The sequence below is a fragment of the Panthera tigris genome, chromosome B1 (genome assembly GCF_018350195.1).
Source record: "Panthera tigris isolate Pti1 chromosome B1, P.tigris_Pti1_mat1.1, whole genome shotgun sequence".
In the NCBI taxonomy this organism is placed as follows: domain Eukaryota; kingdom Metazoa; phylum Chordata; class Mammalia; order Carnivora; family Felidae; genus Panthera; species Panthera tigris.
Genome location: NC_056663.1, coordinates 74,351,562 through 74,377,438, shown reverse-complemented (window position 1 = coordinate 74,377,438; position 25,877 = coordinate 74,351,562). Strand labels below are relative to the sequence as shown.

Below are 25,877 nucleotides of genomic sequence, written 5' to 3'. Positions count from 1 at the left end.
TACCCTCCAACACAGGGTTTGTTTCCAGAGAATTACATTGTGCAATCATTAACACAACATGTCTCCATGAAAAGGGAGCTGATTATAGAGAGTAACAAAATTATTGTGACATTACCAGAATCCCCCTAGAAAAGATTTGAAGGTAGCACCTCTTACTTTCTCTTGAGAAAGTATTATTTGTAAACAATATAAAGTATTTAACATCTAAAGCAAAGAAAAAAAGTTGAATGCACATTTCATTCATTCAGAAAGGAATAATATTCTTTAACCTGTTGCCCTCTTTCCTTCTTGGTCAATAAATGAAATATAGGCCGTCAGAGTTCCCCATAAGCCAAGTGAAAAAGTGGCACCTGATTTTGCAAAAGCTGAATAATAGCCAATAGCAGTACAAAGGTAAATGAGTAGATAATCCCCATATCATAAACATATATGGCAGACAACTATTACCTTTTTTCTTACCTCTCCAAACATAGATGTCAATTTAGAGAAAAGTAGTAATCTTCTATTCTTCCTAAAGAGAATGGGCAGGCAGAATTCCCCAAACTCTAGGGCAAAGAAAAAGAGAGAGAGAGAGAGAGAGAAAAGAAAGAGAGAGAGAGAGAGAAAGGAAGGAAGGAAGGTAGGTCTCCATCTAAGCAGAGTTAGATTTAAAATAAGAACTTTCTGTTAGAATCAAAAATTTCCCCCAAATCAAAGAATACCAGCTTCTGCTTTCTTTTTCCAAAATAAAGTTCATAGTATTTCACTGTGTTCCATCACCAGCTGAAGTAGCTTCCAGTGTTTTCTTTGAGCCAACCTACATTCTAATTTCCCTCGGAGCAGCAGAAGTCATGGGAAGATTAATCCTGTGTGTCGCCCTGTACTATGCATGAGGACTAATAATGCACAGTACCAGAAATGCACTGACCAAAATACCTAACATGATTAACAGCACCTTCACTAAACAGAAATTAGCATGAGTTCCAAGTGGTTCCAAGTCCATCAGAATCTCTAGCAAAACCGCCAGCAGCTGCCAAGGAAACTATCCAGCTAAGGACAAATAATTAAAGCAAGCGTCCACCCTTCCAATGTAAGAAACACCTCTGAGCCTAACAATTTAATAACTAGACGGATTCTAATGAAGTTAAGCATTCCCGAACTCAAGAGACACCTGGCAGGAATCGTTAAGACACCAGCCAACTCAGTCACGTACAGGTCATTCAAGCACGACTGAGCTCAGCCATGCACCTCTTCCTAGTCACCCTTCCAGAACTCTAAGAATACTTGCACTTTGCTACTATGTTCCATTCTGTTCCTATATAAGAACGGCAGTAATTATTCTAGATTGGGATCCTTTTCTTACAATTGAAAAGACTAACAGGATGGCTCTAAACAGAAAACTCCACAGTGGGCTATAGAACTGAAGATACAGTTTAAGTGAACTAGCATATATATTTGCTCTTCTCTTTTGTTAGGGACAGAGCCACTTAAGATAAAGGTCCTTTATACATAGATTTACATTTTGGGACTTGAGTACTGTTTTTGTCAGAGGAAGTGTCCTGGAGATCTCAGCTGATAAATATTGTTATTCACTTCTGAAACATTTGCGTTGTCGTGGGTATTAACCATTTACGGCTATGGGGAAGATATTTGTACAGGGATATACGATTCACTATGCTGAAACTCCCTAGAATTTGTAAAGGCAGAATTCTGCCTTCGGGCACTTAGCCACTAAAAATGTATCATCAACTAATATGACAAATAAAGGAGGTAAGAAGTACGGTCTTTAGACCGTAAAAGAATGGTAAATTCTACGGAATGCACTGTTACCCTTCGCATTTCTACAAGTGAAGTGGTAAAAATGAGCACCCAAGGCTGTCAAAGGAAATGCAGTCCGGAGCCTTGAAGGGGGATGAATGTGGATGGATCAACTGTATGTACTGTAGGCAAACGAGCTTCAGGTATGTCTAGCACCACTGCACAGCCATACATTCCCTCCATTGAGTTCCGGGGATGGGGAGAGTATCCAAAGTACAGGTTGGGGTCTCAACTTAGTAAACTACAAAGGGCTCTGAGAAAAAGGATTGTTCGGCGGTTTCCGTAGAGAGGGCAGTGATCTGCTTAAGAAGAAATGGGACGGGCAAATAAAGCAGAAATCAGTCATACGGATAAAGAAAGAGGAGCAGGAAATAAAAGTATCCGGGATCCACCGTTAGCGAGTGAGCAGTGCAGAAAGTGATCACAAAGACAGCAAGTGACAAGAACTCAGGGATGCCAGGCTTGGGGGTCTGGTCTTCCTGAAGTGGGTGGACGTGAGCGACGCAGCCGGAGTGGGGCGCTCCAGGCACTGGGGAAACGATTGTGGGAAGCCCGCATCCCGTCTGTTCCCTTAAACCCGCATTCCCTCCACCCTCCCACCCGCCGCGGGACTGAAACAACCTTCTAAGTGCTCTCCAGCAGCTGAGAAAGAAGCTTTGGCTCTCCTGTGGTACGCGTGGCGGCGAGCTACGTCCACCTCCACCTTCCCGCCGCCGGCTCACCGTCTGCAGGGGGAACGCCTAACGCGTGAGGCTGGGGTGTATAAGTAAGAAAGAAGGGATGCTGAGGGCTTCTGGAGACCTCCGACCCCTCAAGACTAGGCCCGCGCGCGCCCTTCCGCAAGCTCCCAGCTCTGGCAGATGCATCGGGACCCGAGCGCACACCCCTCTGTGATCCGGCCGGAGCCAGAAAATTACCCGGGCAACGGCGCCGGCGGAGCCCCGGATGTGGTTGCTAGGGCCGCAACGGGAGGGGCGGGGCCAGCCTCCAGGAGTGGGGCGGAGGAGGCCTCAAGGGAAGCGCGCTGGCACCACCGAGATGCGGCTGGGCCGGGCCAGATTGAGGGAGAGAGAGGCCGTCCAGGGCCAAGGACAACGCTACTTCCGGTCTCCTCACTTCCGGCTCCGCTGCTCTCAGTGCTGGTGCTGCAGGCCGGGTTGAGAGGCAGCCGGTCTGTGTGTCCTCGGCGGTTGGTCAGTGTGAGGCGGTGACAGCTGCAGTTGCTCCCCGCCCCCGAGGATCCGAGGTGCGTGGGGGGAGGGGAAGAAGGAAAAGGCCTAGGTCGCGTTTCCGCTCACTTCTTGCCAGGTTTGAAGCTATTCCGGAGAGCAGCGGCAAAGATAATCCTCGACGTGAGAGCTGCCGGGTTCCCCGCAGACAGGTGAGGGCGGTGCTGGCCCGCCGGGAAAGAAGTGGGAGGGGGTTGGGGGTGGGAGGAGGAAGGCTGGTCTGAGGTAGTTGGCGGGGGTGGACACATTGCTTGTGGAGCTTGCCATTCCAGACTTTTCACTAGACACTTCTGCCCCTCGTCTGTGACATATCTGCCCAAGTATTCGGCATTTGGTTTCTGCCCCGACCCCCGGTGTCCCGGAAACAGCGGGTGGAAAGGGAAGACTGGCCCTTGCAGGGCTGCGCCCTCTCATCTTTGCATGCATTGGGTGGGAGAAGGGGTGGCAGGATCCAGGTCTTTCTCGGCTAAGTCTCGAAGTGGGCCACCTTCAGGTTTGGTGTCCAGTCTTTATTTTTCTCCTCCGCTCACTGCATCCCCTACTTCCTCTCTCCCGCAGTGAGAGGAATGGAGATAGTTGGTAGTCCCTCCAAGAAGTTCACTGGGCAGTGGTGCAGGGAGGAGCCTTGCCTAAGAAATGTCCCAAGTCTGACTGTGCTTGTGAGGACGGCCAACGAATGCTGGAGTTTGGGAAGGAAGTCGTGCTGTCGTCTTCTCATCCGTTCCTTTTTGCCAAGTTACTGTTTACGTGTCTAGGAAAAGGAAAGAGGTTTTTGTTCTGTTTTGTTTTGTTTCAAAGAACAGCTTCTAGACGTTTTCCCTTTTACTTTATTACTTCCTTTGTTTTGCTTTCATCTCCCTCTTGTACCCATTGATCTCAAAAAGTTTGTAGTTGATACTTCCTACAGATCCTTAAGCCACCCCCTGTTAGGATTTCTGTACCCTCCCTTTGTTTTCTCCTAGGTTAAAGTACATGATTTCTCTTACTTGGTCCTTTTTTTGTTTTAAGGTTTATTTATTTACCTTAGAGAGAGCGCGTGCTCGAGCACGAGTGGGGGAGGGGCAGAGAGAGAGAGGGAGGGAGAGTACGTCAAATAGGCTCCGTGCTCAGAGCTGGACTCTGGGCTCTTTCCGACCAGGGCGAGATCATGAAGTGGGTCACACCAAGAGTTGGATGCTTAACTGACTGAGCCACCCAAAGCACTCCATCTAACTCAGCTCTTATCTGATAAGGAAAAATGGAATATTTACAGAACTTTTCATAAACTTGTGCTTTGACCTACAGGGGTGTGCTAACATTAGCCATTTAATTAGCTTCATTGGCATGGAAATGTGCACCAGAATTGGTTATGTTAAAACAGTCTTGTGTTAAGGCTGCAGGCCATTTCATTGCTGCTGTCTCAGAGTGACTACAATGGACTGTGTGTTAATAATACTGCTTTAACTCTACTTTTCTTGTTTGTCCCATGGTTTTTTGTTTTCCTTGCTCAACATGACCAACACCCTCTCCCAACCACCACATCTAATGCTCATTACCTGAGAAAATAGAAAATATTTCTGATTTTATTTTTTGTATGAAAATCTCTGCCTCCGTTACTTTCATTCCTTTTCAGATTGATAAATTAGTTTGCCTTAATCATGAGTTATGCGTGGGGTCCATGGTCTAGAAGTCTGTAACTTTCAGGGGTCTTCCTCATCCCCACCTTTAAAGTATGTGCAGTTTTGTTTGAATGCATTTTGGAGGGAGGTAGGGGGGATTGTCCATTTTAAAAAAACCAAATTCTTAAGTACATAACCTCCAGATAGATTAAAAACTATTCCTTAGTGTCTTGTTTAAGTTAATGACAACTTTTTTTTGTGGAGCTTTTTATTTTTTCAAACTGTAAATAGCTTGTATTGGGAGAGTAGAATGCAGAGATTCTAGGCATTAAACTGAAATTTCTTAACTACTTCAAAACATCTGCGTTTCTAAATTCCTTCCTAGACCTAGAGAAGGAAGTAAGACTGCCTATTTACTTAGTTCCTGATTTGTGGTTTTGAGGTTTCTTTTTAGGGATAGCTGTTTGTGGCCAATGCTGCGGAGATCCAATGGGTTTATAAGTTAATGTGTTTATTATTATTTAATACGTATTAAATATCACCATCCTGCTTGGTACAGTTCAGAATTAAAAAATTACATTTTGGCTATCCTATGCTTTCATTTTCTTGTTTTTTACTTGAGGCATTATTTTAGACTTTGGCTTTGCTAGGAATGGCAAATAAGATGGTTTAGTAGTGTGGTTCATAACTTTTGGTATGTTGCTGCTTATCTAGTCATCCCCTTTCCCTCTATTCTATATCAAGTATTTTAATGATTGTTCTTTCATGTAAAAAAGTTAGTATCCCTCCAAATGTAGTACGAGTTTAGAGTGTGTACTTGAACTTACCGATTTGGTTGCCACATGTTTATTGGTTGAGGGTTGAAGTAGTAAAATGTTTGACACTTGCAGAAACCTATACAGCTTGTCATAAGCTCATGCGCAGAGCAACTAGATTCTTCTCACAAAGTAAGAGAACTTCCAGCTGTCTAGCATCCTCACTTGGGGGAGAAGAAAACATAATTTCATAAAGAGAGGATTATGCTAAATTAGCTTCTTTCTAAAAAGGTAATGACAGAGTCAGAAGATAAGTTATATCTGACACCATACCAACAGTTAACATTTGTTTGCTTACTATGTGCCGGGCCTTATGCTAATTGCTTTATGTGATTATCTCATCTAATCCTCACAGCAACTTTTACAGGGTGGCTAAAATCCCCATTTTTATAGATGAAGAAACTGAAACTAAACAATTAACTGAGGCCAAAGGAATCTGCTCAAAATTACACTGATGGAGCCAGGATTGAACCTAGTAGTAGACTAGTCTAGTCTAGACTGCTTCTGCTGTGTTTCCGTTACATTGTTTTTGGCATGACTTCGGGATATCTCACCTGATTTCTCTACCATCTGTTAAGAAAAGAATATGTTTTCCCTTAATAATCTTCAGTAGATGAACACCTTGTTGAATGTCCTATCTAAAAGTATGACCAAGAGAAATGAACTTGGAGAAAGCTTATGGAGTGTTATTTGGTAGAGTTTTCCCATCAGGATGGATATAAATCTGTGTGTATATGGAGTGTATGTGCATTTATGACATGAAGAGTGGTAAATGAGAAAAAGGTTTTAAGTAATAAACTTGGCTTTGTGAGATTCTGGAGGTATAAATACATTTGAGAATGATCAATTTGGGATGGAGAAAGGAATAAACTCAGGATGAAGGAAAGAATAAGAATAAATTCAACAGGGAATTTAAGATATTTTGGCCATGTATGAAAAAACTAACAATGTATGTACACACTGGAAAGAGTAGTTCTACATAATGAAAGATGATGATTTAGGGACCATGACAGTCTAAAACTATGCAGCAGCGTTAGTTCTAGGATGTATGAAAAAGACTATAAAACGAAAGAATCTGAAAATAATCTTGTTATCTTTGGCCTACTACCTTTAGGCAAACATGGAAGCCACCGAATTCTCAGATTCTTGCAGATTCTCAGCTGTTTTTTACAAAAGTATATGTTTTCTTTTTTCCTTTATTCTTTTTCTCTTTCTCCTATCTCTGATTCTCCTCTCCTCCATGACTTCTAAACCTTTGTCTTGTGGTGGTCATAGATAGGTGTTACTGGAAATTGCTCTAATCTTTTGTGAAAATATGGCAAAATCTTTGCCATATTCTCATCTAAGAGTTTTTTATTTTGTTTCATTTTTGAATATCTCTGATAGCATTGGACTAAACAGCTCCTTGATCTTCTTTAGCCCTTTAGGGAACTGCGAGGCACTGTTTTTGAAGCAGGATCGTAAGAACAGTGGAACTTGTGATGAAGCCTAAGTCATACAGAGGAGAGAGTCGGTTAGCCAACTCCAGTTTCTGCTAGCATGCGATAGTATTTTAGAGCAAGGCTTCCAAATTGTTCTGCATCATGGCACACATAGAAAATGATTATATTTGTAGGGCAGACTATATTCAGGCTCTCTCTGGTTCCCTGAAGGCTGAGGGGGCAGTCAATGTTTCAGCACATCTGTAATTCATTCTCGGCATACTCGTTGGAAAGCTTTGTCTGGGACAAGAGGAATATGTTACTCTTTGTTTAATACCTTCTGTTTATTTAGCATGTAATAATTTACAAAGCACTTTCATATACTCAGTTTTATATACTTTCATATACTCAGTTTTCATATACATAGTTTTATTCTAGCCATATCAAGTGGATATGATAATATTACCATGTTAGAAATGAAGAAATTGAGATTTTAGCTAAAGTGCTTTGTATAAGGTCACACACCTAATAAGGGATGGAGTTCAAATCCCAGGTGGAAAGAGTCCCTAGGGGTTAAATCAGTGGCATGTAGCCTCCAGGATGGCCAGCCCCCTATCTGTTTTGTTTGAGTGCTACTACCTTCAGGGCATCTAGAGCAGTGCTAAGTCCATAATAGTTGTCGTTTATTAAGTGCTACTTTGGCTAGGCATTATGCTTTATAGATACTGTATATTAAGTATTCTTATTTTCTGTTAACAAATGAAGAAACAGGTACAGAAACCAGCAGAAGTAAGTAGTCCAAGGTCACCGGCGCTGTAAAAGGAGAACCACAGACTCACAATCGCAGTTGTTCTACTCCAAAAGCTTATACTCGTTTCATGATAGTGACTAAATGATTTCATGACATTGTGGGGTACAGATTGGGTTCCAGTTAAAGTGTGTGACATTAGTGGCAAAGGGTGATGGTAATAAAGGGAGACAGGCGAGTGGACTGTGTTTATTTTTGGCAGGTTCAAGGTTGAGTTCTAGAGATAGTGGCTGTCTAAAAGGATTTCCGAGGTGTTTGGAGATGGGGGTGGGAGAGAACAGTAATGTGATAAAACTCAGAGAATAACTTGGGCCATTGTGCTACAAGTACTTCTAACAAAAGGGTTAAAAATACAGATCCTCTTCAGATATGAGTAAATGTTAATTACAGATTATTTCTTAAAGATAGATGTACAGATTATTTTTATTTTGTTCTTTCTGTATTTCCTAATTTTTCTATGTGGCATATTAATTACTTTTAAAATTAAAAATATGTTTAATTTTACAAGTAATATATATTCTTGAAACTAAAATTCGAACAATGTGGTGGGCAGATGGAATGAAAGTTTCTAGTGCTCTAATCCCTCTATCACCCACAACCACTCACAGTTAATTTGCAGGGTAGTTGTTGGGGATTAGATGAAATAGATGAAGAAGTTCTAAACCAGCTCTAATACTGTAGCCACTAGCCACGTGTGGGTATTTAAATTGGTTAAAATAAACTAGGATTAAAAATTCAGTTCCTCAGTCACACCAGTCATATTTCAGGTGCTCAGCAGCCACATGAAGCTAAGCGGCTACTTTATTGGACAGCACAGGTATAAAACATTCCCAACAATGTTCGCCAGCCGTGCTAAAACCTTAAAATACTGCATGATTAGTGACATAATTACTGTACTATTGAACCAAGATTTTAAAAAACTCTGTATTTCCCGTGGTGCCTAGCAGTTTTCGTTTTAGCTGATGAAATATTATTGCCATGTTCTCTCTCAGCTTTTGTTTTAATTAAATCCAGATGGTCAAAGTCTAATGTTTTTCTTGGATATTTGGGGATTATAGTTAGCTGCTTTTCTAGGCTAAAGACGACAGCTTTTCTAAGGGTGTGTTTTCGATCTCCTCTGTGCTCTAGGCCTGTATATCTTGCTTCCTTGTTGGCACCCTCTGTTGAATATATTAAAGTTCTCTCAAATACAATATGTTTACAACTAAATTGATTTCCCCCTCACTCCCACACAAAACAAAACAAACAAAACAAATGTTCATTTTTCTTTGCTCCTTATTTCAGTGAGTGACTCTATTATCTTTCCAGTTGTGCAAAACAGAAAATTGGGAGTGATCCTTAATAACTCCCTTTCCCAGTTACTGTCAACAAGTTTTATTACTCTTACTTTTTGAATATCTCTTTTTTTTTTCATAAAAATTTTTTTTAACGTTTATTTATTTTTGAGACAGAGAGAGACACAGCATGAACGGGGGAGGGGCAGAGAGAGAGGGAGACACAGAATCAGAAGCAAGCTCCAGGCTCCGAGCCATCAGCCCAGAGCCCGACGCGGGGCTTGAACTCGCGGACCGCGAGATCGTGACCTGAGCTGAAGTCGGACGCTTAACCGACTGAGCCACCCAGGCGCCCCTTGAATATCTCTTGAATCTGTTTACGTCTTTCCATTTCCACTGCTACCACTTTAGTTGTTACCATCATCTTGCCTGAAATTTCTATAGTAGCCTCCATTCGTCTCTGCTCACTTCTATTTTGTCCCCTCTCTAATCCATTATCCATCCTGGAGGCATAGTGGCTTATTTTGAAACACGCATCTGATTGTCACTTTTCTCTCCTCCCCAATCTTTCTACGACTTCCCATTGCTTCTAGAATAAAAATAAAACTCCTTAACAGTGCTTAACTCATCCTTGCCCTCCAGCCTCATCATTTACCATGTTCTGCTTAACTCTCCACTTCAACTGTGCTGGCCACCTTTTAGTCCTTTGTACTTGTCTTGATCCTTGCCATTACAAGGCTCCTTATTAGCTCCTAACTATCCTTCACACTTCAACAGAAGTTTTGTTTCCTTAGGGAATACTCTAACCACCCAGATCATACATTTACCACAGTTACAGTTTACATTTTGTGTGTGATTATATGCCTCCAAACTCCATGAAGATAGGGACCAAATCTTACATTCTTTTTTGGCTTGTTCTTAAATCCCTATCTTCTAGCTCAGTACCTCATGCCTAAATATTGCTTGAGTTTCCAAGTATATAGTATTAAAGATTTCAGTTCATGAAGTTTTAGACTACAGGATTTTGAATATAACTATTTTTAATATAGTAGTTAAAATAGTAGTTAAATTGAGTTATACTGTTTCTTAAGTGTATGAAAAATCTTATTTTAAGTTTATATTAATTATTAAAAACTATAACATATAACAGTATTCTTAGATTATTTTATAATAAGCTCTTATTTTAGAAAAATTTTAGATTTTTAGAATTATTGCAGATAATGTAGAGATTCCTGTATACCCCATGCCCAGCTTCCCCTGTTATTAACATACTGCATTAGTGTGGTACATTTGTCACAATTCATAAACCAATATTTATATGTACTAATGTTTGTTCAGATTGCTTCAGTTTTCTCCCAATGTCCTTTTTCTGTTCCAGAATACCACATTAGATTTAGTTGTCATGTGCCCTTTTGGTTTTGACCAGTTCTCAGACTCCTTGATTTTGATTATAAGTTGATAGTTTTGAGAGTTACTGGTCAAGTATTATGTAGACTGTCCCTCAATTGAGATTTGTCTGGTGCTGTTCTTAGGATTAGACTGGATAATATGTTTTTGGGAGGAAGACCCACAGGAATAAAGTGACATTCTCGTTATATAAAGAGTAAATATTATCAGTGGTTGTTATTGACTTAGTCCCCTGGCTTGAGATTGGGTTTATTAGGTTTGTCCTCCGTAAAGTTACTCCTTCCCCAACCTTTGCATATTGTACTTAGAAAAAAGTCACTATGTGAAGTATATGCTTAAGAAGTAGGGAGTTATATTCCACCTTCTTAACAGTGCAGTATGTACATAAATTTTTTGGAATTCTTTTGCAAGGGAAATTTGTCTCCTTGTCCTCATTTGTTATTTAGTCATTTATTTACATGAATATTGTCTCGTGGATATTTATTTTATACTTTGAGTTATATAATCCAGTAGTACTTTATTTTGTTGCTTAGATTACTCCAGCTTTGGCTATTGGGAGCTCTTTCAGTTCGTTTTTATATCCCTTTGACACATCCCTATCGTTGTGAGGATTTTGTTGTTTGGTTTGTTGTTGGGATTTTTTTTAGCACATCTTTACTTCCTGGCACTACAAGATGTTCAGGCTCATCTTGTATATTTCCTGCCCCAGGCCTAGACTCAGCTATTTCTCCAAGAAGTGCTGGTTCCCTTTACTGGAGAATGGTATTAGAAACCAATATCTGGGCACTATGTGTGCTCATTCTGGCTGCAGTTGCTTCTAAGAAATATACACCAACTCATGTAAATACGCGTATCTATAAATTTTTTTATATGTTACTATCTGTGTCTGTGTTTAAGCTGTATTCTTACTTTATTTATTCTGAAGCTTTTTTCCACTGAAAAAAATATTGAGGGGTTTACTTTATATAGTTTTGGGAATTTAGTTACAGAATTAAAGTAACTCCCCAGTTCTTTCGGTTCTTGGTTGGCCTCACTGCTAATATTCTGGAATGCAACTAGTTATCTTGAAGAATTCAGGAAGTACTTTAGTTTTGAGACTCTTATCATTTTACTTCTCATTAGTTTCTCTGAAACACAATCTAAATGGGGAAAATAAGACTTTCCCAGTTAATTTTATTACTTGGTTGAAAGTTAGTAATGATGGTGGAGATGGGAATAGTTGAATATTGATTTTTATTTATTATTATTATTATTTTTTAAGTTTGTTTGTTTTTAGTAATCCATACACCCAGCATGGGGCTCAGACTCATGACCCCAAGATCAAGAGTTGGATGCTTTTCCAGCTGAGCCAGCCAATCACCCCTGAATATTGATTTTTAAATTGTTTCCCATTATTACCTGTAATGGGGAATTAACTATATTTTGTCAAAGCTTTCTACTTTTGAATTGTCTAGACTGATGAGCAATGCAATCTTAACTTATCACTAAAAGGACTTGTAGGTGTATGGTAAAATAGCTTTTACAGATATGAGATAATTGTTGACATAAGGCAGCAGCATAATGTAAATGATTCGTTATTATCTTATTTCCTTTTATTTAGTTATACTTATGAAAGGGAATGTAATTGTACTTTGAACATATTGTGTTGTGAACCATTTTTAGTTCAATATCATTTGCATTAGATAGTAGGGAAAAGGATTTTTTCCTTACGTTAAGACTACTGTCATAAAAAAGAAAATTAAATTGTTTTGACTACAGCAGAAAGCTTCTGTATTTTAGATGTTATTTTTCAACTCGAACACATGTAGTTACTTAATGTCACTATATGTTTTAACTAAGTTTTTTTATTGTAAGTTAGTTCAACTTTAAAATTAGTATTAAATTATGAAATTAAAACAAGTCTTTCCATTCTGTTTATTCATAAGCGAGAAAAGCTAGACATATTCTAATAAATTCCATCAAGAATGAAAGAAATAGAGTAACTTTCTTTAATATTTAGCCTGGTAACCAGTCTCTGGAATATCAGCAATACAATAGTCTAAAGAAACTAAGCAAATTTAAATTAAAGAAAGCCCAGGTTTTGCTACTTTTTGCTTTCAATTTTCTGTATTTACCTCCTTAGCATTGTCCTTATCTCACCAGTTCGAACTCCTTGGTCACATATATTACTAATTATTTATAGTATTTCTCCAACGTTTTTACTAAAGTACCTCTAGAAGGAAGTATCCCTCTTCAGATGTTTCTTTCTCCCCCCCTCCCCCCAGATGTTTCTTTGGAGACACATATTTTATTACAAAACTTCAAGAAATTTCTTGGAAGACTTATGTATATTGTTTTATTCAAGTGAATTTTGTTTTAGATCCCATAATATTCTAGTACTTATTTTAATAAAAAGAATGTAAATTCTCATTCCAATATGATGTGCCATGTTTATCCTGTTTAACTCTGCCCTGTTTCTATTTGCCTTCCTGTGCCTTGAGCACACCGTTTCAGACTCTGTGTGGTATGTGAGTACCTTAATTTGAAAATTCAGGGTTTCTGTTTAACAACATCATCCCATACATACATCCTTTAGTGTTAGACTTCTAACTTCTAGTCTTTAACTCATTGGAAACATGGAGACTGTAAATGTAGTTTTTTCTTTTCTGGCGTCCATAGAATCTTCTATTTCCTCTTCCAGTATCCTGGCAAATTTGGTACCTTCTGGCCTCTCTTTCTTGGGTCCTTAGGAAGAACCTAAATGCAATTAAGTATTATAGGGTATAGAATTCTCCCTCATTGAATTCTGGTTAAAGTTCTTATATAAATTCCCCTTGGATAGATCTAGTTTATTCAGTTTATAGAAATTAAAATATGATTTTAATAATAAAATAAAAAATAATCCCAGACAGTTGGATGAATTATAAACTTCGGGTGATATTATTTAAGCACTTTTTCTAGTGCTCATTAATAATTCACGCCAAAGGTCATTTGTTCTTAACACTCCTTAGTTAATGAGTACCTCTGGCTGATTTATAGAATCAGAGCCCCAGAGATGACCTGAAGCATTTTTGGCCTGCAGTATAAATTTGCTTAAGAGGCTTGAGCATTAATGGTAGTTTTGAAAGAGTAGCTTATCATTCTATTTTGAAAACAGTTTTTAAAGATAACTGAATATGTGTAAAGATCAAAAACCATGTATCTTAAACAGTACAAACTAGAAGTCATTAACTTTTTAAATCTTTTTGTTCCCCATGTATATTAGTTATCAAACTTTATGAACAAACTTCTAAAAAATAAATGTGAAGTAGGTCAGAGCATTTAAAGAATATCAATAAAACACAGATTATTTAGTACCTATCTCTATAATTCTCAGAAATTTGATTTCCTGTTTCTCTCTATGTCCAGGGTTATTTGACCTTTTCTTCAGTTGGATGATAATGATATATTTTCCTAATTGATGCTACTGATTAATACAGAGAAGCCGATGATAACTTCTGTTTCATAAGAAAGTAGAAGACAGTGAAAGTGAATTGCCTTAATTTTCTTCTGTTTTCTATTCCACTCTTTGCTATCTCCAGGGGTTCCTTCCTTTCCTTCCTCCTTTTCATTCTTCCCTCAGTGGAAGAGGTTTCCTACTTTTATCTAAGGGTAATTCCTCAACCTTTGTTCAGAATTTCTTTCCGTTTTTAAAAAACTAATTTTGATCTAATTTTAGACTTGCAAAAATAGTGCAGTTTCCTTAGATTCTTCACCCCACTTCCCTGAATGCTAATATCTTACATAACTATAATTATCAAGGATAGGAAACTAACATTGGTATCATATTATTAACTAAACTACAGACCTTATTAGAATTTCACTAAATTTTCAGTTGTCTTTTTTTCTGTTCCAGAATCCTATCTAGGAAACATGACACTTTTAAAGAGTATTGATCAGTTATTTTGTGGAGCATCCCTTAGTTTGCGTTAGTCCAGTGTTTTCTCATGATAGGCCTGAGCTTATGCATTTTTGGCAAGAATATCACAGAAATGATGTGTCCTTCTCAGTGCAGTGTTTCAAGGGGATTATGATGTTATATCTTACTACTGGTAATTGCTTGATCACTTGGTTAAGTTATATCTGTTGAGTTTCTTCACTACAGACCATGATTTCCTTTACTGTCTTTCCCTTTTCAGTTCGTAAGTACCTTGTGGGAGATACTTGGAAATTATGTAAACCCTGTTTCTCCTCTCTAACTTTTGCCTTCTAATTTTAGCATCTATCAGTGGATCTTGTCTGCAACATTTATTAATGTGGTATTTGCCAGATGGTGATTCTGTTTCCCTCTTTTCTATGTTTATTAATTGAGACTTTGTCATATGGAAGTATTGCCTCTTTACCCCCATTTACTTATTTATTTGGCTATTTATATCAGTATGGACTCATTTGTCTTAATCTATGGGTCTAAATACAGTATTATCATAAGTTATTTTGTTGCTCAGTTTGTTCTAGCATTGGCCTTTAGGGGTTCCTTCAGGTTGGTTCCTGTATTCTTTCATTTCCAGAAAATGTTCCAGACTCATCTTGTATTTTCCCTGCTCCAGCCTTAGAATCAACCAATTCTTCTAAGAGTTACAGTTCCTTACTGAAGAATGGTATTTAGGGGGGCGCCTGAGTGGCTCAGTCGGTTAAGCCTCCGATTTTGGCTGAGGTCATAATATCACAGTTCATGGGTTTGAGCCCCATGCCGGGCTCTGTGCAGACAGCTCAGAGCCTGGAGCCTGCTTTGGACTGTGTGTGTGTGTGTGTGTGTGTGTGTGTGTGTGTGTGTGTGTGTCTGTGTGTGTGTGTGTCTGTCTGTCTCTCTGTTCTTGTATTTCTTTTTGCTCTAATGAACAGAAACATGTATTTTCTTATATTCCCTTTGTTCTTACATGAAGGTAGTATACCTATAAGTATTTTTGGGCTTTGTGTTTTTTTCACTTAACAGTATGTCCTGGAAATCACTCCATATCATAGAGATCCTCCTCATTTTTTTAATAGTTGCATAGTACTCTATTTTTTGGCTGTGCCATGGTTTATTCAGTCACTTTCCTATGTATAGACACTTAGGCTGTTTCCAATATTTTACATTTATGAAGAATACTGCAATGTCTATGTCTTTTTGTATTGCTGGAGGTATATTCCTAGGATGGATTCCTAGAAATGAGATTGCTGGGTATAGCAGTAAGTGCATATGTGATGATGATCTTAGGCATCACTAAAGTTGCCTCCAGAATGGCTGTGCCAATTTGTGTTCCCATCAGCACTGTATGAAAGTCCCTGTTTTTCCGTACTTCCTCACGAACGGAAAGTTTTGTTATATTTAAAATTTTTTTGCCAGTCTGGTAGGTAAGAAATGGTTATCTCGGTGTTGTTTTAACTTGCATTTCTCTAATTATGAGTGAATTTGAACATTTTTATATGTTGGAGGGCCGTTTTAATGTCTTTCTGTGTGTGTGTGAATTTTCTGTTTATGTCTTTTTCCTGCTTTCAATCTGGCTTTTGAGTTTTTTCTTTTTGTTTTTAAGAGTTCTTTACAGTAGTCTCCCTTTATCTGTGGGGGATACATTCCAAAACTGCCAGTGGATGCCTGGAACTGGGGATTGTACTGAACCCTTTATATACTGTGCTTTTTCCTACACATACATACCTATGATAAAGTTTAATTTATAAACTAGGCACGTTAAGAGATTAACAACAACAATAATAAAATAGAACAGTTATAACACTATATGGTAATAAAAGTTTTGTGAATGTGGTCTTTTTCTTTCTCTCAAAATATATTATACTGTACTCACCCTTCTTCCTATGGTAATGAGAGATGATAAAATGCCCATGCGATGAGATGAAGTGAATGATGTAGACACTGTGATGCAGTGTGAAGCTGTTATTAATTTTTTGACAACATATCAAGAGGAGGATAATGTGCTAATCGACCATAGTTGACTGTAGGGAACTGAAACACAACAGACTAATATCCCTAATATGTACAGTCGTTTTCCTTTAGCTGCAGTTTTACTTTCTCCAATTCAGTTACCCAAGGTCGTTACTGGAAATCATGTTGAGAAAATCTCCCTTAGTTCCCTTTTCCTTGAGTACTGAAAATGGATGTTGCATTTTGTCAAAAGATCTCTCAACATATGTGAAGAAAACTGTGTTTTTTCCCTTAGGTTTAGGAATACAGTATATAGTAATAGATTTCCTAATTGAGCTAGTTTCGTATTCCTGGGATAAATCCCAATTGTTCATGTTGTATTATTTTCTTAATGTGGTATTGGGTTCGGTTTACAAACTGAAATTGTAAAATTGTTCCCTCCAGTGTATTTCAAAAGTAAAAATTTGTTTCTTTGCATTGTAATACCTAACGTGGTATCTTGTAATTATTTCTCTCTGTCTCCTTGATTAGATTCAGAGTACTTGCAGACCATGAATTCGATTTTACTCTTCTTTCTCCTTAGTGCCTAGAAGAGTTCTTCATGTATAGTTGGCATTCTATAAATGTTGTTGCATAACTTAGAAGCAGAAATAGCTCAAACTTTTTATTTAATGAAATCTGGGTATAGTGTTTCACTTCGAGAATGAATAGTCATGTCTGTGTTTATCAATATGAAAGAGCACTGGCCAGGGAGGTAGAAGAGGTCTGAGTTCTAGTCTAAAACTTTGGTTTTATGTAGGCCATGAATAATATTTTTGCTTCAGATATCTTGTATATGAGTTTTTCATCTGTCAAATCAAGTTGATGTTCTTGTCTTTTAAATTTTGTTTCATATCTAAAATGTTTTATGAAATTATTTTTTAATCATTGAGGTATATGTTTTCACATTCTGCATAAATACTTTTTCTCAAATTTTGTTGTTAGAATTGTTTACCTGTTATAATCAATAGATACTCATGTGATTGTAATTTTGCAGAGCACATTCTGACCGCAAATAAATTATGTTACAGAATATTTATAAGAATATCACTGAGATTGTACAGCTTTTTAAACTAAATTATTTAATGTGTGCTTAACACATTTTACTTTTAGGTATGTCTGACTGCAACAATGATACTACAACTCATGGTGCATCTAAACCAGACACAGAAGAAGTCAAGTCTAATTCTGAGGTGATTGGATGGTATTTCTATGGATTTTTGAAATCAGCCCATCTCAATCAGTTTCACACTGTCCAGATTGACTCAGTTGGTCTAAACATGGGCCTTTCTGAATAAACTCTTACACACATAGACACAGACACAGTTAAGGAGTGGGAAGAGAGAGATTCCTTCATAATGGGAAATTATTATTTGCCTTCGGCATCTAAAATTCTAGAGTATATTTGTTACATAAAGATGAATGTAAAAGTTGGGGTCAAACTATAGTTGTTTATTTTTTATTTTTTTTATTTTTTTAGAGTGAGCACATGAGTGGGAGAGGGGCGGAGGGGGAGAGAGAGAGAGTTCACGCTCAGCACGGAGCCCGACACGGGGCTCAAACCCACGACCCTGGGATCATGACTTAAGCTGAAATTGGGAATTGGGTGCTCAACGAACTGAGCCACCCAAGCGCCCCAAACTATAGCTTTTACTATAAATATGAAATGAGATTTCTGTTGAAATAATACAGTAATAGGTTCATGTTTGAGCTTGTCTACTCCTGTCTACTCTCTTTGGTTAGGTACGCATTAGAATCCAAGTGTAGAGTTAAAAAAAACCAAAAACCTGAGTTCTGGACTTAACTTTTGACTCACTGAATGTGAATCTATAGTGATAAGACAACCGGCCGTGTGGGATTTTTTTGTTTTTGTTTCTTTTTGGAAGTTCTACAAATGATTCTAACCACTTTGATGGTTCAGTGAACCACTAGCTCATTAGATTAAGGGAAGAGATATGAAAAAGTTAGTTTTATATTGAATTCAAGTTATCAGATGTTTTTTGAATACCTAATACTAGTAAAGCCTTCAGGTTTATAGTGTTTGATGATTTACAGAGTAGCACTTTTATATTGTCCCATTTTGAACGTTAGAACAATTTGGTATCATTCAGTTAGGTATTAGAACAACTATTGTTTTCCCCATTTATTTGTTAAACATACTTAACTTTCAAAGAGATAGTGACTGACTCAGAGGAATTGGCAAGCCTGGAACACTACATGGAGTCTGAACCAATTTGCCATCAGTATATGTGCACAATGCTAGATGTAGTGTGTCTTCAACCAAGCCAAGATACTGTGAGTCTGTGTGAAAGCTTTAATGTAGGATTTAGAACTAGATACTTTACTTTTAGTCCAAAAGTCAAAGATGAGTTCTGGTTGGCAAAATATGTGTTATCTAGGGGAGGATTCAAGATTCTTTGTGATTTAAAATAGTTTGGCTATTTACTATTTGTGAAAGCAATGTTTTAATTACGTTTAGTTCAGAGAAACTAGGAAATTATGTATGCTGTATTTATCTTAACTCATGGATTTGATTTTTATGATCAGATCTCAGAATCTATACTGTTGAGAGATGATCAGAGGAGGTTTCATGCATGTGAACTACAGGAAGGATTGGCAGCCCAGCCAATAAAAGGATTCATAAAAAATGAAAGTGTTGTGTTTGTGGTTTACCACTGTGAATTTCGTCTATGTGAATGTCACTCACATAGATGCTAAGCTAGAAATTTCTTGCTTAATAGAGAGTTAATCCTGGATGACGATGATCTGAAGGAAACCACTGCCATGTAATTGTTCTGAAAATTTAATATATATTAACATTAAGATCCATGTTAAGCATTCCCTGCATTTTTAGCCATACCCATTGTGCACTCTTCACAGGGAATATTGTAATTTTTTTAAAAAAGATCAGGTGTGTGAGTATAGTCTGAATTTATGTCCAAATTTAATTTAAAAATACTGTCTGAGTTTACAGTTCACCAGTGTAGGATTTAGGGGTTTATTTGGGGTTTAAAATTCCCCTTTTAGGGGCGCCTGGGTGGCTCAGTCGGTTAAGCAGCAGGCTCCGCACTGACAGTGCGGAGCCTGCTTGGGATTATCTTTCTCCTCTCTCTCTGTCCCTCTCCACTTGCAAGTTCCCTCTCTTTCTCAAAATAAATAAATAAACATTTTTAATTCCCCCTTTATTAGTATAATACTGACTTGAACCTTTTTTTTTTCCAAAGTCCATGATGAAAACATTTTCAGGGGTCAGATTTGCTTACAAGAATTTTTCTTGTGGGGTGGCTCAGTTGTTAAAGCATCCAGATTTTGGCTCAGGTCACAATCTCATGGTTGTGAGATCCATGCTGAGCATGGAGCCTGCTTGGGATTCTCTCTCTCCCTCTTTCTCCACTCTGTTCGATCTTTCTCTCTCTCTCAAAATAAACATTTTTTAAAAAAGTTTTCTTTTAATATATTGCTGTGTGTATTATGGCTGTGAACTTCTTAAATGTTCTATGTATCAGACTTTTCAGTAATTCAGACTAATCTTCAAGCTTAGCACATCACTGGTGGTCAGTTTGATGAATGAATTAATTTTTACTCCACTGCTATAAATGATATATTAATATTTGTTTCTTAGGAATAGAATATGATGACATGGGTGATAGTTTTTATTTCTTCAAAGGCAAAACAAAAAAACAAGGGAAAAACTCCAGCTTTTTGAACTGAGCCAAAAGCATTGTCAACCCTGGACAAGAAGAGACATAAAGTTCATTTAGGTTCTGTAAGGTGAATCGCCTTGCTCAGGCTCGCTCAGCTAGTTCACCGAGGAATCCAGGATGCTCATCAGTGATCATAAAAATGCTTTCTTCTACATGTAATTTTTTTTTAAGTGACATTAGCTTTTCTTTTTAAGTTAAAAAAGGAGAAGAAAACATGGGGTTGGCTTGCTTTGTACCCTAGTCCAGTCTTGATTAGAGCAGATGAAAGTGGATTTTGTTCTTTGCGTTTTTAATATTTAAACTTTATACCTGGAAATGTGTTTAAACTGCTGCTTCTCTATCTGTAGGCACCATTCACTGAGAGTCTGTTGGTGCCAGATACCGTATGGTGTTTTACGTATTTATTATTTCATTTAATACCATAATAACCCTGTTTGCAGTTGAGGTTTTCTCCCTCATTTTACAGATTTAGGCAACAAAGACCTGAAAAGGCTTATACAGCTAATGAGGAACAGAGCTGTGATTTGAACTCAAGTTAATTAAAGTGAAAAATAGAAGTAAATTTAAGGAACTAAATAGGGGAAAAATTACTTAAAGGTAGAAGCAAGGATATTAGGAAAACAAGCAAATAAGATGTATTTTTAACAACAAAAAGGGAAAGAAAAGAAAAATAGTTCTGTTAGGTATTTATTAGTGTGTTCTAGGATTATTGCCAGAATTACTCTTTTTCTGTCTGCTCTTCAATATAGTAACACTAATACGTATACCAGTTTCTAATACCCAAAAAACATACACAAATAATTGCATTTTTCTTTTACATAAGTAACTCAGAGGTCTAAAAAGGAAATAGAGATCCTGCATTCTAATTTTTTTTTTTTAATTTTTTTTTTTAAGGTTTATTTATTTTTGAGACAGAGAGAGACAGAGCATGAATAGGGGAGGGGCAGAGAGAGAGGGAGACACAGAATCCGAAACAGGCTCCAGGCTCTGAGCTGTCAGCACAGAGCCCGACGCAGGGCTCGAACTCACGGACTGTGAGATCATGACCTGAGCCGAAGTCAGACACTTAACTGACTGAGCCACCCAGGCGCCCCGAGATCCTGCATTCTAGGTACATGTTGATTAATAGAGGAAATTTAAAATAAATAAAATGTAGAATAATAATGCCTGTAGAGTGGTACAAATAAAGAATTTTGGCAGTTCAGAGGAGTATCAGCCAGGAATATCAGCACAAGTGGCATTTTGAACTGAGTTTTAGTTTTATAGTGTGGGTAAAATTTGAGCATATGAGTGATGATGATCACTGCTTGAGCAAAGGCATAGAGAAGGGAAATTGAGAGACATGTATGTGGAAGTGTGAATAATTAAGTTTGATTTAATAGGGTAAGCATAATTGGTGGAAAAAAGATAGTCCAGGTCATGGAAGGATCTTGAGTGTCAAGAGGACAGCTTTTATGTTGTAAACATATTGGGGAGGGAGACAGACATGTTAAACATACGCATAAGTAATTTTATAATTTAATATAGTCTTTACTGCTATAAAGCAGGCTAAAGGGCTAATGAGTGATGAAAACTGAATTTGCATTAGTTGGTCAGGGAAGGCCCTTCTTAGATGATGTTTAAGCAGAAACCTGAATGAGGTGAAGGAGAATTGCGTGAAAATCTGGAAGTATGAACTTTCCAGAGAGAGGAAAGAAGGGCAAAAATAAGATTGATGTGTTTGAGGGACAGTGGTGAGGGCTTTGTGGCTGAAACTGAGTGTCAGTGGGGAAAGAGTGGGAGGAAATGTGGTTCAAGTGGTGGCTGGCAGCTGAGATTGGCTTGATGTAGAAAAGAGAATGACAGGAGACGAGAAAGTTGGGGGAAGGTTTGAAATGCAGTGTTCAGGTAGCACCTGGTTGAAAATATAAGACAAATTAGGTATTGATACTAATATATTAAAACATTTTTTTAAGGAAAACTTGCAACATATGAAGTAAAGGTTAAATAGTAAATGAATTCCCATATGTTCATCATCCAGATTCAATAATTATCTGGATTTTACCGCATTTGCTTTATCCATCCTTTTATCATAGGTTTGAGGGTCATATTCCCTTCAAAACCATGAAATCTCTGAGATAGAACAAAATAAAAAAGAACAAGGTTACAAACATTAACATCTGGATTCCATTTCAACTATCTTGATATTGGTCTGTTTAGAAAAGTGTAGTTAGCAAGGGGAGATGTGCTGGCAGGTATTAGTGTTGATGGACCTATTCCAGTATTCATCTTGTTGGAGCCGAGCTGAAACCAATGTGCTATAATTATGACATCTTTATATAAGATAGCATTTTCAGTTTTCAAAGCAATTTCATATTTGATTCTTATGGTATATAGGTGAGGTTAATAATCTCATTTTATGAGGAGGAAATTGAAACTTAGGAATATTTATAAACTTATAAAAAGGGGCAAAGCTGGTCCTTATGTCCACGTTTCCTGATAGGTTGGGTAGTTCTCGTGAAACTTCATGCAGGAGATTTATTCACCTAATATTTTCGAACTATGTTAACACTTTATAATAAATACATTAATCATTTTTAAAAGAAGGTCCTATTTTTACTAATACAGAAGGAAATTTCAAAGACTATTTGAATTATGAGTTTAATATAATTGCTTTCTCTTTTTGTAGGCAAACAAAAATGTAAATAATTTCATCTAACACAGAAGGCATTTGTGCTTTTTGGTATTGGAACAAAGTATGGTCTCTCTTGACATGCATAATTACCCCAGTAAACACTGCAACCTTCATTGTCTGAAGCCATAACTAGAACAATTAGAGTTAAATATTTATGGCTACTTTTTCTTCTTTCACACTGTTTACTTTTTTCATTGCTCTTTTGTCTCAAATTGATTGAAATTAAGAAGTTAGTCTTTTAAATTAGAAGAAAATATAGCTACGTGATTGAACAACATGTCTATTAAATATATGCATCCAGTGATCTGAGCACTGAAAATATTTCACAGTACTTTTTAATGAATTTTCAAATAACTTTTTTTAAATAATAGATTTAAGAAAGAATTGGAAAAGCTTTACGCTTATTACTATATCACTTTATTTTTGCTTGTTCAGTGGTCAATTGGAATAAAAACCAATGTTAAATGTGTGTGTTTTAGAAGATACAGTGCCTTGTATAGTTCCAGAAGCCTAAGGCTAAGACAAGTTCTTTTACATCTTTTTTAGAAAGTTTCTACCTTGTTTCTAAGCATTGTAGAAATTAGGCTTTACCATTAATAAGGTAATAAATTGATAACAACAATTAATTGTATTTCCAGTATGCCTTCTCTTTCCTTATTAAAAGGTAGATTTTTGGGGTGCCTGAGTGGCTCAGTCAGCTAAGCATCATACTTCAGCACAGGTCATGATCTTGGAGTTCATGGGATCAAGCCCCGTGTCGGGCTCTGTGCTGACAGCTCAGAGCCTGGAGCCTGCTTCGGATTTTGTGTCTCCCTCTATCTCTGCCCCTCCCCCACTCATGCTGTTTATTTCTTTTAAAAATAATAAACATTAAAAAAAACTTAAGCTAGATTTTTAGTCTGGGTGAATTTTGGTGTATGTTGTATCTTTTATTTTCCATAGGGTGTTCACCTATAAATGTTGACTGTCATTTGTAAGGCCTTTTTAAATGTTAGTGTCAAGGTATATTTTTAGAATTTGAAAAACATAAGTTGTACCAGAAAAAATTACATGAGGAGCTTTTTTTCTTTTAGCCTAGGTTTTCGGTAACCACAGAAGAGGTCATAGACTGAAAGTTGAATTGACAGGGAGAAGAGTTGTTGTGCATCCTGAGTGTGAAGATGAAGTTATTTGGTTGCCTAATTGACCAAGGTGGAGATCGTTAGAGGAGAGAATGGTATGAGAAGCAGCTGGAGGAGTAGGTAGGGGTCAGACAGTAAGCAGTTTTATGAGCCATGTTATAGCTCTTATGGTGTTGAAAACGTTTGCTGGAATGATGGACAGTGTTAAGTGGTTCAGCAAAGGAGGGCATGGGGGGGAGTAATTCTCCCCCCAGTGCAGTTGGTCTCATGCTTTGGAATGGGTTATTTCTATGACATTAAAGTGAGTAAGTATTAAGACTAGTGTACGAAGCAGTTTATAGCATCAAGCTGTTTATAGAGTCTTTCATCCTTGGCACTGTGACATATTTGGCTGGATGATTTTTTATTGTGGGGGATTATCCTGTGCATTGTAGGATGTCTAGCAACATCCCTGTCCTGTCCCTTCAGGATGCCAGTAGCACACCATCCTCAGCTATAAGAACCAGAAATGTCTCCAGACATTGCTAAATATTTGGGGGAGGGGGTGTGCAATTCAGCCTGGTTGAGAACCATTGAGTTATCAGGATCATTGATAACACATACATATTTTCTGGCAGTTGATGCCATTTGCAGTAACAGACTTGGTATCCTGAACCTCCTGATTCACAGATGTCCTAGCTTAATTCTGCATTTGCCCACAGTGAGGAGTAGGAAGTTCCGGGGTACAGCTGTCTCTAGGGCTCTGGTGTTAGCAAAAGACAGTGCTAATGATGTAATTGGAGGCTGATGCTTCGTTCATTCTTCAGTTGTTGGAAATGAGGGTCAGGTAAAGACAGTGCTACTCTTTAACTATGCATGATGGTACGGAAATAGAAGAAACAACAGTACGAGTTGTCAACATTAAGAAAGCAGTAGGTTTGACCCACATAAAAACCTGAATACATATACATTGGTTGGCATGGCCCAATGATGTATTTCAGTCACCTTTGGAAAGGTAGTGTAATGTAGAGGTTGAAAATGAAGTTCTTAAAGCCAGATTTGAATCCCAGTTCATCACTTGCTAGCTGCATGTTATGAAGCAAATTTCTTAATCTGTTTTCTTACCTGTAAAACAGGAATAATAATGGAACCTATATTAGAGAGTTGTGGGGTTGAATGAGATAATGCACATAGAACAATTAGAACTAAATCAGTTAATATAATAATATAACACACACAACACACATAATATAACAAAAACACAATAGTGCCTGACACATGGTAAGTGCTCATTAAATGTTAGCTCTTAATATTCTTGTGGGCTGTGTACACAAGAGGATACGTTACTTAAATTCCTTAAGTTTCCTAGTCCTCAGTTTCCTCATCTGTAAAATTGGGAAAGTCTCCTCTACCTCCCAGGGCACCTTTGAAGGTTAAATGAAATAATTAATGTGAGGTGCTTAGCACAGTACCTGGCACATAGAAAGTAGTCAATAAAGATCAGGTTTTCAGTTACTATTGTTGTATTAGATTAGGGAGCCATGGCTATCAAACAAGTTTCATAGCATTCTAACATTCTGAAAACTTTCTAGACCATTTCATAGTTTTCACTTGATACTCAGAAACATTCACAAAGATATTCTAAGACCATTTTCCGTTATTCACTTATGCAGGTCTGATGTCAGGGTCTTATGTTGCAAGCAATGAAACCAACTCCAACTCACTTACATGGAAAAGACATTTACTAAGAGGACATGAGGTAGCTTACAGAATTGTCAGAAAGATTGCCAAATCAGACTCCAGGCTTTGTGCCTAGGACTATGCCCAAAATCATGGTCCAGCACTGTTTTAGTGGGGGTACCAGTGCTCTGCCATTGCCTAGCGACAGACAGCAGCTTGCACTGCCAGTACCTCTAGCTATGGTGCCTGGATGCTGCCACGAGTGCTATGGCCTCTGCTGACCCAGAGTTTGATCTTGCTGCAAGTTACGGCTGCTCCAGAGTGAGTTCCTGTTGTCCCTCTTTCTTTTTATTACTGGTTTCTGATTCCAGGTCTGGGGCAATTGCCTTCGATTTGACAGAACCTAGGTTTATGGCAGTGCCAGCAGAGCTTGGGAAATAAATAATAACTTAT

The 25,877-nt window shown here is 37.8% G+C and overlaps 2 protein-coding genes across 11 annotated transcripts in view; one reads left to right on the top strand and one right to left on the bottom strand.

Annotated features, from left to right (window-relative positions):
* The window catches only part of TIGD4 (tigger transposable element derived 4), a 30,983-nt gene extending 28,283 nt beyond the window's left edge, over positions 1-2,700 (bottom strand). For 2 of the 4 annotated variants that reach the window (XM_042983762.1, XM_042983760.1), the window contains exons 1-2: positions 2,419-2,700; positions 460-543 (exon numbers count right to left, since the gene is read on the bottom strand). In XM_042983762.1, coding sequence (XP_042839696.1) covers positions 460-471 — 12 coding nt within the window. In that variant the 5' untranslated portion in view covers positions 472-543; positions 2,419-2,700. The remainder of the gene's footprint in view (positions 1-459; positions 544-2,418) is intronic. The other 2 variants (XM_042983761.1, XM_007084182.3) reach the window with 1 other exon arrangement.
* Positions 2,701-2,812: 112 nt separating this feature from the next.
* ARFIP1 (ADP ribosylation factor interacting protein 1) overlaps positions 2,813-25,877 on the top strand; it is a 125,618-nt gene continuing 102,553 nt past the window's right edge. For 2 of the 7 annotated variants that reach the window (XM_042983758.1, XM_042983754.1), the window contains exons 1-2: positions 2,813-3,178; positions 17,380-17,459. In XM_042983758.1, the coding sequence (XP_042839692.1) occupies positions 17,382-17,459 (78 nt within the window). In that variant the 5' untranslated portion in view covers positions 2,813-3,178; positions 17,380-17,381. The remainder of the gene's footprint in view (positions 3,179-17,379; positions 17,460-25,877) is intronic. The other 5 variants (XM_042983759.1, XM_007084183.3, XM_042983755.1 and 2 more) reach the window with 4 other exon arrangements.